This window comes from Rhizopus delemar, genomic scaffold (assembly GCF_000149305.1).
Source record: "Rhizopus delemar RA 99-880 supercont3.3 genomic scaffold, whole genome shotgun sequence".
NCBI lineage: Eukaryota > Fungi > Mucoromycota > Mucoromycetes > Mucorales > Rhizopodaceae > Rhizopus > Rhizopus delemar.
The window spans coordinates 3,031,272-3,046,534 of record NW_027137829.1 but is presented as its reverse complement, the minus strand read 5'-3'; the positions used below and the strand labels follow the sequence as shown (position 1 = coordinate 3,046,534).

General features: G+C 33.7%; 5 protein-coding genes across 5 annotated transcripts; 1 reads left to right on the top strand and 4 right to left on the bottom strand.

Moving 5' to 3' along the window:
• Nucleotides 1-746: 746 nt before the first annotated feature.
• Nucleotides 747-1,887, bottom strand: RO3G_05376 (uncharacterized protein; the record flags this gene model as incomplete). Its single annotated transcript, XM_067659966.1, has 5 exons — nucleotides 747-796; nucleotides 935-1,019; nucleotides 1,074-1,428; nucleotides 1,613-1,672; nucleotides 1,727-1,887. The coding sequence occupies 5 exons, from the start codon at nucleotides 1,885-1,887 to the stop codon at nucleotides 747-749; spliced, it is 711 nt and encodes a 236-aa protein (XP_067516067.1).
• Nucleotides 1,888-2,800: 913 nt separating this feature from the next.
• RO3G_05375 (uncharacterized protein) lies at nucleotides 2,801-3,754 on the bottom strand (the record flags this gene model as incomplete). The annotated part of the gene is made up of 1 exon (XM_067659965.1): nucleotides 2,801-3,754. The coding sequence occupies one exon, from the start codon at nucleotides 3,752-3,754 to the stop codon at nucleotides 2,801-2,803; it is 954 nt and encodes a 317-aa protein (XP_067516066.1).
• Nucleotides 3,755-5,095: 1,341 nt separating this feature from the next.
• On the top strand, nucleotides 5,096-6,413 carry RO3G_05374 (uncharacterized protein; the record flags this gene model as incomplete). Its single annotated transcript, XM_067659964.1, has 2 exons — nucleotides 5,096-5,351; nucleotides 5,425-6,413. The coding sequence occupies 2 exons, from the start codon at nucleotides 5,096-5,098 to the stop codon at nucleotides 6,411-6,413; spliced, it is 1,245 nt and encodes a 414-aa protein (XP_067516065.1).
• A 652-nt stretch (nucleotides 6,414-7,065) lies between these two features.
• Nucleotides 7,066-7,622, bottom strand: RO3G_05373 (uncharacterized protein; the record flags this gene model as incomplete). The annotated part of the gene is made up of 4 exons (XM_067659963.1): nucleotides 7,066-7,086; nucleotides 7,133-7,251; nucleotides 7,304-7,455; nucleotides 7,606-7,622. 4 exons carry the CDS (start codon nucleotides 7,620-7,622, stop codon nucleotides 7,066-7,068), a joined length of 309 nt encoding a protein of 102 aa, XP_067516064.1.
• A 4,482-nt stretch (nucleotides 7,623-12,104) lies between these two features.
• On the bottom strand, nucleotides 12,105-14,423 carry RO3G_05372 (uncharacterized protein; the record flags this gene model as incomplete). Its single annotated transcript, XM_067659962.1, has 6 exons — nucleotides 12,105-12,321; nucleotides 12,375-12,741; nucleotides 12,790-13,107; nucleotides 13,207-13,298; nucleotides 13,355-13,982; nucleotides 14,033-14,423. The coding sequence occupies 6 exons, from the start codon at nucleotides 14,421-14,423 to the stop codon at nucleotides 12,105-12,107; spliced, it is 2,013 nt and encodes a 670-aa protein (XP_067516063.1).
• Between the last annotated feature and the right edge of the window lie 840 nt (nucleotides 14,424-15,263).

The window sequence follows — 15,263 nt, the reverse complement described above, 5'->3', positions numbered from 1 at the left end:
TATTATTGTTCTCTCATTTCTTATTAATTTAGGCTATTTCAAGTAAAAAGACGAATGTCTGTTAGTTTTATGAATATTAACATTTTACACCTTTCCATAAAAAGAAATTCAAATCCTTTAATATGAAAAAGGGAGAATAAAGTAATAGAAATGTGTTTCTATTTGTAACATCACTATTTTTTTTTTTTTTGTATGAAATCTACATTCTTTATGATTCGTGCTGACAAGTAAAAATAAAAGCCAGCACGCACTTACCAGGTTGAATTCTACGTCCCTTGCTATAATGATGAGAGATCTGCAAGCTTTCTTGATTGAACATATTGTCAATTACTTTAATTGACAATATGGTCCTTAATATATCTTAGCTTCTTTCCTTTTCCTTTTGCTAATAATACCCGTATTATATTTTAAGCGTTTTTGTGCAACGAGTACGTATTCCATTCTCATTTGACAAGTTTACGTCTTGAATATGAAAAAAAAAGCAGGGTTTATCTTATCTTGGTTTTGTGTTATTATTTTAGCAAAATAAGGAGAAACAAAGAAGACAGACGGTGAAGATTTCCCATAGTTGGGAATACTGTATTGAGAAATATCAAATGGAGCAAATAAAAACGTGTCCACGGATATGTACAAACATCCACACGAGTTATGTTGAATGGTAGCTGTTATTTCTTTGAGATAACAAGTTTTCTTCTTCTTCATCAAGCTCTTGTAAATCATCTTGTGTGCTATTATCTCTTGGCCTTTTAAATAAAGCCACCAAAAATCCAAGGCCAAATACAGCCAAAAATATCCACTGTGAATAATAAAAGAATACACCAAAGAAGGGCGTGTTTACAATGATTTTGTCAATCATTGTGGATGACACAGTGGGTGTACAAATGTCTATCAATTTGCTATTAATTTCTTTGCTTACTTATTTTTCCTTGTTTACCTGTTGGTCCATAAATATCACAAGGGACGATCATTTCTTTATTTTCAGTACAATCTCTTACTCCATCAAGGATTGTTTGATTACACTAAAGCATAAATCAGAATAAAATACTACACGTTCTTCGTTTTCTTTTTTTTACATAAACTTGACTTCCAAAATGTGCATAACCAGGAGCAACTGTGGTTGTCATGGTGTAATTGAGTGCAAGTAAGCTCAGAGTTAATAATACAGCAGATACAAGTAATGCTTGAGGGGCTGTTGCTCCTTTTTTGATGCTGTATAAATTAATCCAAAGAAATCGAATGCCAACGTGAACAATACCAGACATGGTTGCCAAGAAGAAATAAACAATCAAACAGACCATGAACATGTAGTCAAGTGGAAATATCTTGGACAAGTTGACAAAAATGAAGTTGATAGGATTAAATAGCTTTGGATGATTAATAACATATCCGCATTGACTTCCACATATCGCATTAGCAATCTTATCCACTCTATATATCAAAATACATTAGTTAGGATTATTATATAAAGTGACTTACATTGTCATAAATATGGATACAACAATAACTAAAGTTGTGCATAATAATACAACTCCCAATATAATCTTGTATAATGATTAATAACAATCATTTTATTGATCGTAAGGTTACCTCAAAGGGCCGAACTATATAAAACACCTTATAGATCGTGCTCGATTTATATTGTTGGATGCTTGTGAGCCTTCTAGAAAGAATTCTAAAATAGAATATAAGCCTCAAAGGGGGAAAGGATGAGCTCAAAATCGCTTACCTTTCTTCATCTTCTAATCGGTCAAGTTCTCTTTGCTCTTTCACAGGTACTGATTTGTTTCCATACTTGACCTTAATAGCTCTCTGTCTTTCTCTAGAAGCAATCAACCTATTTTCCACATCTTCACCCTCTTCCTCTAATCCCTTTTTACCCTTTATCATGTCAATTGGTAAAAGGGACAGCCCAGGTGCTGTATAACCAATAAAAACGAGCATTCCAAGAAGAATAAGAGTTGCGAGTATAAAAGATATCGTCTTTTCACCATCTACCAAAATATTAGCAGTTACTCATCTATAGTACCTTATACTTTACAATTCTCTGTCAAGAGTTTCTTGAACCAATCTAAATCGATCTTGGGAGGTTTTGATGTCGGCTTAAGGAACAGGCCAAAGATCAATAGCAAAATAGATATGATGACAAAGAATGAAGTGTACTTTAATGCGCCATAAATACGATCATTTGATGATTGGTCTTCATCATATTCTTCATAAAAGAAATAAGCAAATGGTATCAAAAAGAAGCAAAATATAGTAATCGTGCCATAAAAAGCTGATCTTACAAGATAAGTACATGTGCTCTGTTCAACTATGCACGGTATATACCATAATAAACTATCCTAGTCATATTTGTCATCTCAATTAACACTTCTGGCGTTGCCCATTCTCTTTTTGTCCCTGTTGAAGGATCCACTGTAGCTGAGACTAAGAAGATGTCAACTGACAATAAAGCCAAGGTTGAAAACACTAATCCCAGAGCCAATATTGTTATTAAAGTAGCAAAGAATTCAGATTCGTATTTCGCTTGGAAATGTCTTGTGAATAATATGCTGAATACGAACAATGCCTTTTTATGCAAAGAAAAAAAAAGGGTATACGTTTCAGTCGGATGTAAAGCATGCAACTTTATCTTTCTTACAACAACTACTGTTCCATATACAGCCCAAGCAACGCTTTCTACTACTACTGTCATTAGTTCCCCTTTTATATGTTTTAAAAGGCAAAAAAAAAAATATCGCAAAAAAAAACCGTAGGAAATTAATTTTTTCTTATGCGTTTTTCTTTATTTGTACAAAAGTTATTTATCTTTGTTTTGACTGTTTTCTAATAAGCTTGATATACGTGACATCAAATCAGTATGCTCTGGGTTAGGTTTAATATTATCCTCTGATTGTGGACGTTCGGTTGAACGACGTTTATTAGTCTGAGACTTCCACATGTCATCAGCTGTCATAAATGTCGTTCTATTTTTACCATAGTTTGTATAATCCTGTGATTCTGAGGATTCGTAACCGTTCAACATGGCAACAGAAAGTGATGTATTCTTATGTCGAGGTGTCACAATCACTCTTGGTTTTCCTTCTTCATCTATCTCGGCTTGCTGTACATAGAATGTACGTACTTTTCTATCAACAGCTGTCTTCAAACCCAACGTATGTCTTCTGGGCAAGTACGCAACAACGCCTCCAACGCCAACTGCATGGCCTTCTGCACGTCTTAGCATGTTAAGCAAGCGACCTTCCACAGGATAATCCCATTCTGTTTGATATTCCGAATAAGTAGGACCAACCACCCCTTCACCCTTATTATCATTGGCCACATTCACCTTGAGATATTCAAACACTTGCTCAGGAACAGCTTCCTTTCTTAAAATCGCTTCCTTAAACTTGGGTGCCTTTTGCTTTTCAATCGTTTTCAAGAATCGTTGAAACTCTGCAGGGGTCATGCTGGCTATATTATATTGAACATCTTCTGATCGGCTGGTGGGTTTTCGAGAATTAGGAAAGTTCTCTTTCCAGCGCTTAACAAATAATACTTTGCTTTCGCCAGATACCCAAGGTGTTTGATGTTCGGCTGTATCTAATGATCTGACAATGACATGTGGTGTACGAATGACAGTAGGCAAATTGCGCTTCAGGCCCCAATCACCCAACTTTTTACTGTTTTTGGGTATTTTGTAGACTTGCTCAATTGTTCGATCATAGGAAGCCAAACGAGAATGACGCAACAGACTGCCAAAAGACTTATCCATTGCCAATCAATAAAAATAGGTAATGTAACAATAAGAAAAAAAAGGGCAAAAAAAAAATAGGCAAGGGCACTTTAGGCTTTAAAACTCAGAGAAAACCATTTAATACTGTGTTAAACTTAGATCATACAAAAGATTACAGTTTCATAAAAAGGTTAGCTGTCACAGTAACAAGATTGAAGAGAAGTATAACCTTGATTCCTTTATATCTACAGTGCTCACGACTCCAATTTGTGGATCATTAAAACAAACTACTGTTTTAAAAGCTATAATTTGCTTATTTACCCTTTTTCAATTGTCGATGGCTTCACTTCGACTCTGGATGCGATTATAGCTCTTCCAGAATGTGCTTCTACTTTCACTTTACATAAAAAATTGTGAATCATCTCTGTTTATACCTTTCAAAACCGTGTAACATGACAGAATTACGTTAAATTTCAATAATCCTATGCAAGACTAGATCAAGGAATTACTTGAGCTCGGTAAGCGACTCAAAGAAAGAAAAAACAGATTGATAGAGTACTAAAAGCAACCAACGCATCACCAATAGACTTTTCATTGAACAAAGCATGGAGTCTGATTGTTTGGCAGCTATTCAACGCTACCAGACACGGAATAAAGTAAGCTCAAAGGTGATGGTGCTTACTCAACAAACAAATTGGTCGTCTAAAAGGAGAAGTTACAATCGAGCATAGCCTGGATGTGTTATGTGGTGTTGAAACACGATAAATACGTCTTTATCTCTCGATTATAATCCTAAAAGGTTTTATGGAATACCTTGTACATTGTCAAAATCCTTTATAGGTCGATTTACAAACTAATTGGAGGTTGAATCTTGATGCTTTCGAACAATACTAATACTCTCCTCCTGAACAACAGCATTAAGAAAGAAAAATAGTTCAACATATTTTTGACTAAAAACAGGAAAGATAACCACATACAAAATTGAAATGATGCTGGTAACTTTTTATAGGAACTACCAGTAGTAGGATAAAGCCAAATTCTTAAATAGGACCTAAAAAAAACCTAGATTGAATATTTGAAATCCATAGATTAGCACCGTAAGCGTTGTATTATCATCTTTCTTTATACATGCACATTTTACTTTTATTTATAAGATTAATAAAGGGTCACACATCTGAAAGTGGTATGAACTAAAAGGAATAAAGCGTATTAACTTACATGCCAGTCGAGACGAGTCTGTCCCACTGTATTATTATAGCAACACTTTATATTCTGTTCATCGGAGATCAATTTTACTTACAATCAATTTATTAATATGAAGCTTGAATTTCATTTCTTTTTTTGAAACTTTCTCTTTTATTTAATTCTTCGGCTTAAACTATGGCAGATATTAACCGACTCTCTATGCAAAATACACCATCTAAATTACCTCTTCCTCCTCCAGTACCAGAACCTTCTACCTCAAAAGGAATGAACAGGTCAAAAACAGTTCGTAATTTGAATTCAGCAGGCAATAAAATGAAAGGTTTATTCAAAACAAAAGAAAAATCGAAAAAAGGGGAAGAAAGACCAGCGATAAAGACCTCAAAATCTTATGGTCCTGGAGATTATGTCATTTATGAAGAGTTCCAAATCCGTAAAAATAACTGCATATAGACTTCTCCTTTTTTTGCCCTTTTTCTTTGTTTTCTAACTTTCTCTCTTTATAGCAGAGATAATGCCACCTGCCAATATCGAACAACAAGTTAATCCAGAAGATGAACAATTACAACAGGAGCTAGAACAGCTCAATGAACTTATTGCCCTGAGAGCATCAGAAATTGAGACAGAGAAAGCAAGAAAAGAAAAATTACAAGTCGAATTGGCAGAAGCACAAAGGATATATAAGGAAAGAGAAGTGGAATACTCTGCTATTGAACAAAGCTTTTTTGAACACACACGTACTATTCGAGCCACAGATGACGATCTTTCCACCATTCGCGATTCTTTCAAATTACTGAAGTACTCGATTGCTCGTCTCATCATGACCCTAAGTAAAAAGGCAGATAAAGCTAAGGCAGCAGAGAAATTTTGCAAGACCTGGCCACACCTCCGTATTTTGGAAGCGCCCAATGCTGAATTAGAATCTTCTTTGGTCAACTTACTATCAGAAAAACTCGTTCACGAACATTTGGTGACATCCATCTTTAATGTCCCTGTCTATCCTGGCCTCAAGGTCAATGAGGCTTATGATGCACTTTTCCACTGGCTTCAAGCTCATTCATCTCAATTCTCTGTACGTTTACGTCAGCAAATGGCCTCTGTCATTGCCAAAAGTGGTAAAGAGAGCGATATTCAGCAAATGGCTATTAAAGAAAAGCAAAGGATAGCAACCAAGATTTATGATGACCTGGCTGATATTTATCATCCTTTCTTACGAGAAAATGATGCAGCGGTAGAGGATGAAAAGAGTTATTTTAACAAGATCTGTGATATTGTGGAAAAGACACTCAAGTTGGCTATTGCTATCAGAGGACAAGACGTGGAGATTACGACTGTGGCAATTGAAGAAGGAAAACAAGAGTTTGAAGAGGAAACAATGACAGAAGTGAAGGGTAGAACAAGTGGTGTTGTTCGATTTTCTATATGTCCTACATTTATAGGTGGTGATAGAGAACATGGTTTTCTTGAAAAGGGCAAAGTGGTTGTTTCTAATTAATATCCCCTCTACTATTTAATAAAATGGAACATACACAACTCATCGTTAGCAATATCAATTCATAGTATGTCATCTAACCATTTATGGAACTAAAAAGTCTAACACATGTTAAAAAAAAAAAAAGAAAGGAGAAAATTCTTTCTAGGTGTCAATGCATCCTACATAGGGGTAGCTGTCTGATTCTAAAAACACTCCCTTTCAGCATACATGTTTAATTAAAAAAATCACGAAAGGATAGTTTACAAGATCACAAATATTTCATGAATGCCTTCTACAACACAGAGCACATAAAAACTTACGACAAGTAATTTAAATAAGTCTGAAATTCATATTCCAAAAATGGTATTAATGATTACAATAAGTACTACAAATATTTGATATATAAAAAAATAATATAGGAACAGCGAAAACAGCAATGAATCCGATCCCTGAGTAGACAATAAGCTTTGTAACAATATCAACATCATATCTGAGTGGTGTATCCTCAAACACTGACTGCGAAACAGGATCTACTATTTCTTCTTTTTCTAAAGGCCTTCCTCTGTAAGCTAATCTATTCCTTGCCTGAGTCTTTCCAATATACTCATGATCTGATATATTGCTTGATATTGAGTGAAAGTCCAAGACTGAAGGAACAGAACGAATACTTTCTCTACGTAAGTTCTTGTACGTCCTAAACATAGCAATTTAGCTACCAATTCTTCTATTTTATTATATACTTGCCTTGCACCAATTTCAAATTTACGGTGTGGAAGATTAAATACACGATAAATAGGAGGCAAAATGTAATAACACAATTTTTTACACACAATACGCCAAATGAATAAACAGGCAACACCTATGTACACAATTAGAGTTATACTTTTCAAGTGAGTTAGAAATCATCTTACCTGCCACTAGCTTTACAAATAGTAGTAAGGTAGCCAAAGGACTCATGTCCTTAGAGATGACAGAGGATAACAGCCCTGCTTGGCAATAATCGACTTGGTTACACAACCAACTTCCTGGCATGAGACCAAGAAGAACACCCGTAAAGCAAACGCTACACATAAATTGAGCTTCTCTACTTTAATTTTTCTTTTAAATATCTTACCTGTCTTCAAAGCATGGGCATCTTTCTATTGGATCGGGGCTTATGATTCAATATTAGTACTTTGGCAAAAAAGATTAGCTTATTTTTCTCTTCACTTACTGTAGTGATACAAGCATTAGACAGATTGGAATACACAGAAACACTGCATGAAAAAAGAATAAGTATGCTTTTTCTTTATAAGTAATTTTCAATACCCCAATATGAATCGCTTGTAAATAAGGAATCAAAATTACTTTTAAAATTCCATTGAATCCAGTAGACCAAATAAGCCAAGATTGTTCCTCCCACACAATCTAATGAAATACATAAGCATTCACCTTATACATTAAGTACTAGTTATACCTGTCAACGAATGCATTCCACAATAGAGCCTTCCAAATACGACACTAATTGCATAAAAGGAACAGGCAAGGACTGATACAAGTCTTGCTGGAGATTCAGGGGTAAATTTTTCACATGCTATGGAAATAAAGAAAAGAGCGACGGAGACTGAATTAGTCGAATGAGTTGAAGGAAATCCATACTCTAAGGCTACAGAAGGTGACATTGTCAATCGATGAACAGGTGGTGAAAATGGTCTAGGAAGACACAATAGATCCTATGCCGTTATTAATTTTTTTGTGTATCTAGTTTTTAGGTGTACCTTTAAAAATCCAGACCAAAATACACCAGAAGCTGTCAGGATACATACACTACACAAATACAAGTCAACCTTCTTTTTCACTGTCTAATTTATGCTTTTTCTTGTTTTACTTTCTACCAAGTTCTGCATTACCAAACCAAATAAGAATTGGCAAAAATACCATAAAAAAAGTGTGTGTTCCTAAATTAGCCATCCATACAAAATAATGATCAAGCACACTGTGACGAATGTGTTTCTAAAAAGAAGTGTCATTCACAAATATATTTTCTATAAACAACTTTCATGGAAATACCTGCATAGAGGCTAGAATGGGTGTTTCACGACGAATAAGAGGTAGTAATTTATTTCTTAAATTGGCTCTCCATCCCTTAAATGCTGTATTATAAAAACTGTCATCGTAGGTGCCTACGTCAATGTCTACTTCAACAGGTCGAAATTCCTTCTTTATCATTTATATAAAATAAAAAGAAAACAAAAGCTTTTTTTTCTTTTTTTTCTTTTTTTGTAAAGCCCATTAGAAGTTTCAAGTCAGCTTCTAAATACATCATGCTTGTACATGAATGGCTCACTTCTCTTCCTTATACAGACCTCTTTCAACTTATAATCAAATATTATCTAAATTTGACTCTTGTTATTTTTATGTAACTACGTTTGTACATGACTTCTAAGCATTGAATATAACTAAAGCTCATATGAATTGTGACACCAATTGTTACAATACAATGTCAACATGTATTGCAGATTGGGAAGACTCAATAAGTCGTTGTAAAACCTGTCTAAATGTTCAAGTAATACTTAATACATTGTAGTCGATTTAAATGTATGAATATAAAAGAGCTTTATTTCCTCAAGTGGGATCTGAAATCAAAATCATATTACTACTTGCAAATAAAGTCATCAAAACTTTATCATCTATACAAAAGTAAATACAGCATCAATAGTATAAGCTATAATAATTTCTTACTAACTATTGAGCAACTGCTTACCCTTTTTAATGTTGTCACTAGCTGCTGATGTCCTTGGGTATATTTAATATACTCGTCATTAAGGCATATATCATTCTTTGAATTAAATAAAAGTTAAATCTCGTGGATGGTCTCTGTGATAATATAATCGGTAAAGAGTTTTATAGACACATAAATTGTGTTGAATATGTATATTTTCATTAATCCCGTCTTTCAAACTGCTTTAAACTTTTTTTTTAAACTTTAACTTTTTCACGAACAAAACTGAAATAAAATATGAAAAATGAGATAAATATATAAAAAATTAGTGACCTTTGAAGGCTTCACCTACTTTGCATTTACAGAACTATTTACTCAACTTGAAACATCAATGGCTGAGCTGTAGTATAATAAACTTCTTGATATTTTTTTATTGAAATGAATAATGATTATTCAAATTTTGCAAGAAACCAGAAAAGTGAATTGCCACTAATTTGCAATAAAATATTTCTTGTTTGGAAAATTTCCAATAGTGCTTAAATAAAGACATGAGATAAACGTTTAGGTCTTTAATAAGGATGTTCTGTCACATATCACTGAATAATATGCACAAAAGGTTTTTGAGATAAGCAGCTTAATAGAGAGATTGGATTAAAATGATGTTTGCCTGCTGTCCAAAGCTCTAGCCTAATCAATACTTTATGTAGTCCCAAAAGAATTTTATTTCATTCCACTTATCCCAATTGTCCTCTGATGCTTAAGCTAAGACTGAATAGATATTAACTCTTTGGCTTATCATGAGTAGCATGATTTGATTATGAAGCGGAAACAAAACCTCATACTCTTAACTCGTAAAAGCAATTTAAATTCCATATCATTTAAAACACAATAATTTATATCAAATTTACAGCAAATAGGGCATGCTATTTTTTTTTTCTATTCTTGAGAAGCTCTAAGAATCTTTAGGGGATAGGGTTTGATTAAAATTAACTTACTAATCAACAGAGACATCATTTCTAAATACTCTGCTTGATAACCATTTCTCGAAAGCACGAAGTACAGACGTGAGCAAACGAGCTTGCTTGAATGCTGTTGTTATTTGCATTTGTCTCTGTGGTTACTAATAATCTTTCTTTCGCATAGCTCAAAAAAAATGGATGTCCAACTAGTCAAGTAATAATAACTTGTGGCAAGCAATATTAGTTGTCTTAAATATTTAAAACTGTATATATCAAATAGAGGATCTAATTAAGACTAGATTTGCATAATCAAGCCCTTTTTGGATTCAGAATGTCTTGCCAGATAATGAGAAAGAAGGCAAACTAGCCCTACAGTAGGGGAAAAAGATAATAAAGCTGACGAGAATAAAGTTGACGACATTTATAAAAAAAATAGATGTGCGAATTTAGCGCAATTTAAAACTAATAATATTTTGAAGTACATTCGTCAAACATACCTTACATACAGCATGATATATGCGATTAAATAGGGTTAGGTACACTATGTTATCAAGTTTAGCTTAAATAACATCAAAACATCTGTGTTGTAAATGAACAATTCGTGCTGAGGCTTAGAATTTCAATCTCTATATAATGCCATTTATGCCTTGTTTAAAGAAAGAAATTAAATAGTCAATGCATATCTGCAAAGCTTTTTTTTTAACCCCAGTAACTTACAGATTGAATTCTTCCATCTTTCTGTATGATTAAAAGCTAGTTTAAGGAGGAGGGGTTTCTGTCTTTTCTTAATTCGTATGTTCAGGAGTAAAGATGAATACCAATGATGCCAAGTTATTTGAGTGGGAAAAGATCAATGTTTACTACTGTAGATAATAAAGGCCCTCTTTTTGCATATATATGAAATCACCAATGCTGTTAACACATATTGTAGCCGATAAGTGAACTAGGATATAAAGAAAACAATAGAAAGCCCATGGATATTTATCAAAAGTAATAAAAGAGGTTAATACCTTATACTCCCGCTCCCAATTTGACCGTATCTTTTCTTATTCCCCTTATTCCCCTTATTTTCTATCAATGTGTGTAAACAATCATGTATGTTTATTTTGAATCTTTTTTTTTTAGCTTTCTTTTTATATAAAGTGTCAGTCATAATATGAATATAATTTAGTATATAAACACCTATTTTTCTTTTTTCTTTTTTTTTTCTTTTTTTTTTTTTTTCTTGCTTAAAGGGGAAATGCTTTCTGTTCTTCCAGTCGATAAATATCCTGCCACTTGTGAACTATGTGGTGAATGGATGCCTAAACATGCTGTAATTATTATGCTATCGTTCTATTGTTATTTTTAATCATATTTATAATAGAAATCTTGTCCTCGTAATGGTGTACATCCTTCCCAGTGGAACACTATTGAAATAGATATAAAAGAGAACGAAGAGGAAATTATAATTTATTCATATTTTATTTTTAATACCAATATATAAATGTACAACATTATTATTCATGTATAAACACACTCACACAATCTATCAAGCGCGCACACCTTTGCATCAATAAATACAACTATTTGACACATTACTTTTTCTTTTGATTTTTAAATATTTCATTTCGCATAATAGAATCTAAATCACTTAATGCTACTCTTGCTTGATATCGAGTGAGTTCATCAGCATCTGTTTCTTCAATATATCTTAGGCTTCTATAGGTCCTCCTTAAGCTTTCTGTTGGATATTCATACAATGTTTGTTGAGCTAATCCTCGGAAAAGTGATAATACCAACACAGTTGCAGCTATTTGAAATTATTATTATTTACGCGTATATATGCTCAACATATAGAGCATACCTCTTCTTACTTCTGCATTCTTCTCAAAATCAAGTATGTTCAACACCCAATCAATAAGCTCAGCTATTTGAGAAGAAAGAGCTACAGGGCATGTTTGACAAGCTATACCCAAGATAGATAAAGCCGATACGCGTAAATGACTATCCTCACTATGTCTTGCTAAGACTGTCTCTAAAGGTCTTACAAGTGTATTGACTTGTAAAAGATTAGCCAATAACTCTAGTATATATAAAGAAGCTACCATATTTTCCAAGTGCATCGCCACATCTTTGAACCGTTTGGAGTAATGCTTCACCGATTCTTAATCTATTGTCCAGTTTTTGCTGGTTATCGCTGTAAATATCTCCTAATTTCTTGATGATTTCATTGCCATAAGCATCTGTCAAAGCAGATAAGCCCTTGACAGCATTCAAGTAAATATAGCTTTTACATAAAGTATGAATGTCTTTTTTCTATTGCATCAATATACCGTTTACCTATCTTCATCTTGAACTAATCTGATAAAAATGTCTAAAAGTTGGTTAAGGCCTTCGCCAGAAGATACCAATGGGTCCTTTGCTAAAGCCATTTCTTTCAACATACCCATACCGTGAGCTCGTATGGGTAATAAATCGTCTTGTAATGACTTCATGGCTTCTCTGTATTTTTCTTTGGATGCCTCTAAAGAGGGCTGATCCTGCTTTCTACCAGACATGATTTGTGCTGATAAATAAGACGTAATGGCCAGCAAGAATTCTTGAACTGATTCTTGAACAAGTTCTACTGGATGCCTTTCCAGCTTTTTCAATGGTTCCAGACAAGTCTTTAATAACTGTACTGACTTGTTATCTAATTCTTCATTTTCTATGAATAAGAATAAGAACACATTCTCCTTGAATACATTTTGCTTACCGTGCATAACAGCTCTGAGTAGATTGATGGCTAATATCAATGACTCAATATCATCTTCGACAGTTGATTCCTCTTCTTCAAATGCTTCTCTTTCTTCTTCACTTACAATACGCGTAATATCAGGGAAACGTGAATTGTTTAGTTTGCGCTCTTCTTCTTTTGGCGTTATCATATCAACATGTGCATGAATAACGTTGATAGCAAACGATATGATTTGTGTAGGCTTTGCAAGAATTGTAGGACCCAATTTATCCAACATTCCCATGATTAAATGAAGCGTCAAAAGCATACTAATAATAAACAAGGGGTCATTAAGGGCTACATAATTTTGATTATAATTTTATACTTGCATTTTTGGGTCAGTCTTCCTTGCTTGTAAAGAAGAGTACTCATTTAAAAGAAATACAAAGAAATCACCGCACAATTCTAAATTGTTCATCTTTTCAAGAAATCCTACTAGTACATCTGCATTCAAAGGAAGTTCATTTCCAGCCAATACTTTGCGAGTCCTAGAACCAATATATACGTAAACATTTTAAAGTGTATTCATATATATTTTATATACCTTCTTAACCGTACGACAACACCACCAGATGGACCTGGAGCAAAATATGCCACGCGCTCACCATTTAAATCTACTTTATCAAGCAAAATTCGTTTTAATTCATGAATACCATCCAAAGTGGTAGTGATACGGAAATAAGTCAGTAATAAATCATAGACAGTTTCCCTTAATCCAGATTTAGATTGCACTGTAAATTGATAAAGATGATATAAGCAAGGAATAGATGAAGTGAAACAGGCTTGAATAACCACAGGTGATGGCTCCCCTCCAATCATGAGTCTGTGCATTGTAGAAAGTAATCGAGCAAGCGCATCTTCATCCACGACAACGTTATCCATCGTAGTCAACGTATCGTTTGAAACACTGTCATATTCTTGCTGATTCCATGCCGATACCAACTTCCCCACAATCTGATCCACTATATATCTCTTTCCGAGATCAGAATGTTTAGCGATGATTCTACCAATAATAAATGTAACAGCTTGATTAATTGTGGAAACAATTGCTTCTTTTTCAAGCAATACAAGCAATTGAGGTGCAATAATGGCATAATAGCTTTCAATTGATGGCATTTGTTGAGGAACGGATAATACTAACTTTGATATACTTTCTAATTGTGTCAATTGCACTTTATAATGTCACTTTTTTGTATAATAAAATTAAAATAGCCCTGCTTACACTGCTCTACTTGGCCCACTGTGAATTCGAGTACAATAGCCACACCATTGGGTTTTAGTAATATTCGTGATAAAAACCTTCCACAAATCGTTCTGAGCCAATTTGGTACGGGATGAAGTGGGGAAGAAGTTCCCAAAAGGGCCATCAAGGATTCCATAGCTCTCTGTAAATCAGATCGATCAAATAGCCACATAAACATACGGGCACACTTGTCTCTCCTTTCCTTTGGCAGCCCTGTTTGCTGCTTTCTTGTAGATGATAAAAGTTGACCTGGACTGGTCGGTATCGCTTCCTCTATGTTGGATTCATATAAGTTTGGTTCGATTTCATTCGGTGGCACATAAGCAAGTTCTAAAAGGGCAGCATACAAGTCAGACAAGTGACGAGTCATCAAGATGGATGCTACTGTAGTATAATTTTTAGCATTGACTACTTTTTCACTACGAGATATCAAATCAACTAAAGGTGAAACAAGATCATATAGATCATAGAGTGTCTGTGTTGATATCCGTCTTTTTATTTCTTCTTCCTCTGTTGACGCAAATAATTCTAAATAGAGAAAAGGTTAGTTCTTTTAATATAAGATAGAAAAAAATCATTATTTATACCATGATTTGTATAACCCGATTTTACTCTTTTAGAAAGTGGCACGCCAACACCAGGTAAAAAATATGGATAAAATCCCCAAGATACAATGATTTCAAGCAATGTATGTACCAATCGAAGATCACGTATTCCCAAGAAATCTTTTTCATTTTCACCTACTTTATCATTTAAATTAAAGATCTTTTTGTCGTGTTCCTTCTAACCTTTCGAATTAGCACATAGTTTTAATAATGTTGTTTGTATATTTATTAACAATTCTAAACAATGCTTAACAAAACTTGACTTTGGTTCGTTTTTATTAGTTTCCAACTCAAGATTCTCAAGTCTCAAAATTAAACTATCTTCGATAGATCCTTTTTTTTTATTGCAATTAGACATTTGTTCCTTTCTTTTCAAGAGCAAAATAAAAACCTTCTTTTGGTTCTAGTTTTTGACCAACCAAAACCTGAGCTTGTAATAAATATGCTCTTAGCCTTTCATATTCTTCTTCATTGGACATTTTTAAAAAGACAAAAAAAAAAAAAAAAAAGAAAAAAGAAAAAGGTGTGACGGTATTTTTGATTATGCAGAAGTAGAAAATAAAGTTCATGATCAAAAGGCTCATAAAATGTATTCAACAGTATAC